At 41.0% G+C, this 3,710-nt stretch overlaps 1 protein-coding gene across 1 annotated transcript; it reads right to left on the minus strand.

The window, feature by feature from the left end:
• Positions 1-1,047: 1,047 nt before the first annotated feature.
• PHALS_06780 (uncharacterized protein) lies at positions 1,048-1,490 on the minus strand (the record flags this gene model as incomplete). Its single annotated transcript, XM_024720130.1, has 2 exons — positions 1,048-1,235; positions 1,325-1,490. The coding sequence occupies 2 exons, from the start codon at positions 1,488-1,490 to the stop codon at positions 1,048-1,050; spliced, it is 354 nt and encodes a 117-aa protein (XP_024585359.1).
• Positions 1,491-3,710: the final 2,220 nt, after the last annotated feature.

Here is a 3,710-nt window from a genome sequence, read left to right on the forward strand (position 1 = left end):
TGCATGTATTTAGATTTTACTATATATTTAGGAAAATCTATACATTCACTTTTGAATTTGGAACGGAAGAGTAATTAGCCTTGGGTTAAGGCAACAATTACTCTTGGAGTAAGCGGATTGTGATCTGCTAACTCGTACTTGCTCTAAGTATAGAGCGAAAGGTCGGTGACCTATATTACGCTTCCTCAAGCGCTAAGCTACGGCAGCCCTGCTGCAGTAATTGAACTTTTTTATCCCCTGAGCTCATTTGTATTTGTTCTCCTGTCTCTGACATCCACGGCTTAATTTGCATGTTTTGACTCTCAGACATGATGTCGCGCACTTGATGCATATAGCTCAGCTTCTAAATAGTTGTATCATGATTTGCTACGAAGTCTATCAAAGTTGACAGGCGCTCTTCACCAGCAGGCGTCATCTTGACGCTTATATTTTGGGGCCCTTTACGATCTGGAACATAACAAGAGGGATATGGGGCATGATTTTCTTTTCCATGTCATTTTCATTGAGTTGGAGGCTGTCGCTCCAAACAACGGTCGCTTCCGGATGTTCTGAAAATTCTCGACCGCGCGAGTAGCGCGTATTGGTGCTTATCCATCCGTGAATAGTCTGCTGTGAAATTGTCCAATTCTACGCGAGAAATAGGCCAAAATCTAAAAACATTTTCAGCGTGGATGGATGGGCACCAACACTCGCTACTCACGCGGTCGATGTATTGTGCTTTGCTTTAATTAGCTTGAAGCAAAGCACAAGATCCGGAGAAGGTTGATGCGTCACCCAAGACGTGAACTAGACCGCTCAGATTCTTTTAAGGCGATAAGACCACTCCGTCACTATTTGACATCACTTTAGATTTGCGAATGGCCGTACAATAACGACGCAATGCGCTCTTTGATTGTGCATGAAGCCGGCCATGCTAGGTCACTTTCGAAAATATATCTAATCTCGTTGCCATAAACAATCTACTGAAATTTGGATCTTTGCGAAATCGGCCCAAACCCATTCTACATCCTAAAAAGTGGGATATTATTAGAGCCAGAGATGGTATGTCTACCTGCATCGTGAAAAGCGGATTTGTAAATTCTGAGGCAGCTCGTATTTATTCTTGCCAGTAATATTTTTAGTAATTGGTACCTCCTTATCGCCTGCCCGGACAACAGCTGAGCTGATCATCAGCGCAAGTTCCACGGTAGCCCGATTGCGCTTCAAGTGTGTCTGCAGCTGCTTCCCCTTCAAACCTACACCAACTTACGAACAAGATAACTTTTAGTATGAATATAGAATGAAAGTAAGCGCAACGCTTGCAAACGCGATCAATTTGGTACACTCTCGCAGGTCTGGTTTAAAGCTCTTGACTCTTCTGCTAGGACCACTTCAAAGTCGAAAGCCAACGATACCGGAAACCAATTTCTTAAAACGGACATCGGCACTGAGAGAATGCTCTTTGTGAGCAGCGCTATCTTGCCAGAAGCCAAAAATTTATCATTGAGCATAAACTTTCAGGCGATCGGTACTGGCTTACCTAGACTTAAATTTAATGCAGAGGACGGGAAATGCGCACGACTACTGATAAATAACTCAGAATAGGTAGCACCCGAACACGATGTTTACTGAGAGAAAATCAAAGAAAAGAAAGCGACTCATTTAAGCATAACACCTGCTTAAACTTTATATTGGCCTTCAAGCTTTACGTAATACTTTTATCTACATAAAATGGATGCAGTAGAACCTTATCAGACTTGGTGATTTTGCGATCTTCGATATGAAGTATGATCCGAGTACTGCTTTTTGAAACCAGAACCCATAATTTTCAATCTTCCTCTTTCTATTAAGAACCTCCAATGATCATCGACCACAGCAAATACGATTGTTGTTCTTTAATAGGTATCGTTATGTCGGTATCGTTAAGTCTCGATAAGATTTTATATATCTAATCTTGACATCAAGTATCCGTCAATGCTGCATACTGCAGGAATGTAGAAGACCAGAGTGCTGCAAGCACGATTAATGCACTGAAAATTTAACATGGAGATCATACCTAGAGCCCAAAATTTTGGTGTTTTGATAAGCTTTCTGCCTTGAGCGCAGCAAATAAGCTAGTTTGACAACGGTGACGACAATTAGCAGTGGTAGTAACTTAGACTGGGCGCTGAAAAAATCAGCATCACGAATGAGACTTACGTCAGGATGAGTGGCAAAAAGGCACACAGAGTAATTGTGATCTTAAATCCTGTCGATCATTCTTCGGCTTAAAGCTATACAGGAGACAGGGAATGATAAAAGATGATTGAAAGAAGGATCAAGCGTTCTTATTAGAAGGGTGGTAAGAATTTCTTGCATGTCGAGGAAACGCTACTTAAATTATCGATTTGATTGAGATTATATCGCTGTACGCTTGAATTTCACTCATCAAAGAGATGACGTAGGCTTTGTTCATGATCAATGATTAAATAGTCTTTTAACGTCAGTAATGCAGCTGTATCAAAAACATCCCGAAAGCTGTATGCCTGAGAAAATATATTGAGATCTTACAGGAATCAGTTGATTAAGACTCCTTTTTACGCAGCTTTGTCAAACTCTCCCACTCAAGAGGCGGGTGGGGCTATTATACGGCTGCAGTAAGATCAGCGTTACAGATTAAGATAAATGAGGTAACCAAGTGACAGTGGTAAGAAGTTCTTGGGGCCTGGTCAGAGGTTTTACTTTAGAGATTACTTTACCAATATCTTATAAGGGTTATAATTGTGCGTAGCAAGCAGATGAACACGCTTTTCAAGTCGACTGTAACTAGATGAGGCAGACAGACAATCAGGTCAAAAACAAATGAGGATGAGCCCTTCCATCAGCGGTATAACGAGATAGTCAAACGTATCGAATGCTGTTCATGAGTAAGAACGTTTTTCGTATGTTTAATCTAACAACACGAGACCAGCTGTACAGCAATATCGGGGTCGAAGTAATTCAAAGTAGGCCTTTACAAACCCTGAGAGAAAAATGCCATGCATTTTAATGATTGTTTCTTGGCCTTGATATAGTCTAGAATGGGCTGTTTGACGCAAAAGTGTATGGTACAATTTCGAGTATCGATCAAGACCAAACAGTTGCTTGTGTTTTGTGATGAGTGCTGTAAATGGCTGACCAGGATTAGATAAGTACAGCTCTCAGAGTCAAGTGTTTTTGCAACGAAGGCTTATATCTACATTAAGTTCTAAATTGCGTCGTTCTATCTAGTCATCAGCAGATTCACCGGCATTTTTCCACATTCGACTTATGTCGCTTTAGAAATGGCTATTGAGATTTTATCCGCTATTCTTTCACACAGATGAGTAATGGGCGTTCGACAATCGCCGACTTTAGACAATAAATTGATCGTCCCTGCACTGATTATACGACTGTACCCAAGTATTCGACAGCGCCTGTCACAACAGTTGACATCCGAATTATCGTATCATTCTTCAATCTCAAGCACAGAAGCAAACCCCTCACGCATGGTGATGTAAGATATTACAGCAAGCTATCAAGGATATTGCTATAAAAATGAATGTTTTACAACTAAAACAGATGATTGTATTAGAACTACCTCATATTCAGGCGACAGTTAGGTGACTGGAAGATTCATATGGATGATCACAGACACATTGACGTTTAATGAGTCAAGGTGACTCACACCATCGAGTATGGACGGTCGCACAATTGGACACAGAGCACGCAAT

The sequence above is a fragment of the Plasmopara halstedii genome (genome assembly GCF_900000015.1).
Source record: "Plasmopara halstedii genome assembly, contig: Scaffold_3060, whole genome shotgun sequence".
In the NCBI taxonomy this organism is placed as follows: domain Eukaryota; phylum Oomycota; class Peronosporomycetes; order Peronosporales; family Peronosporaceae; genus Plasmopara; species Plasmopara halstedii.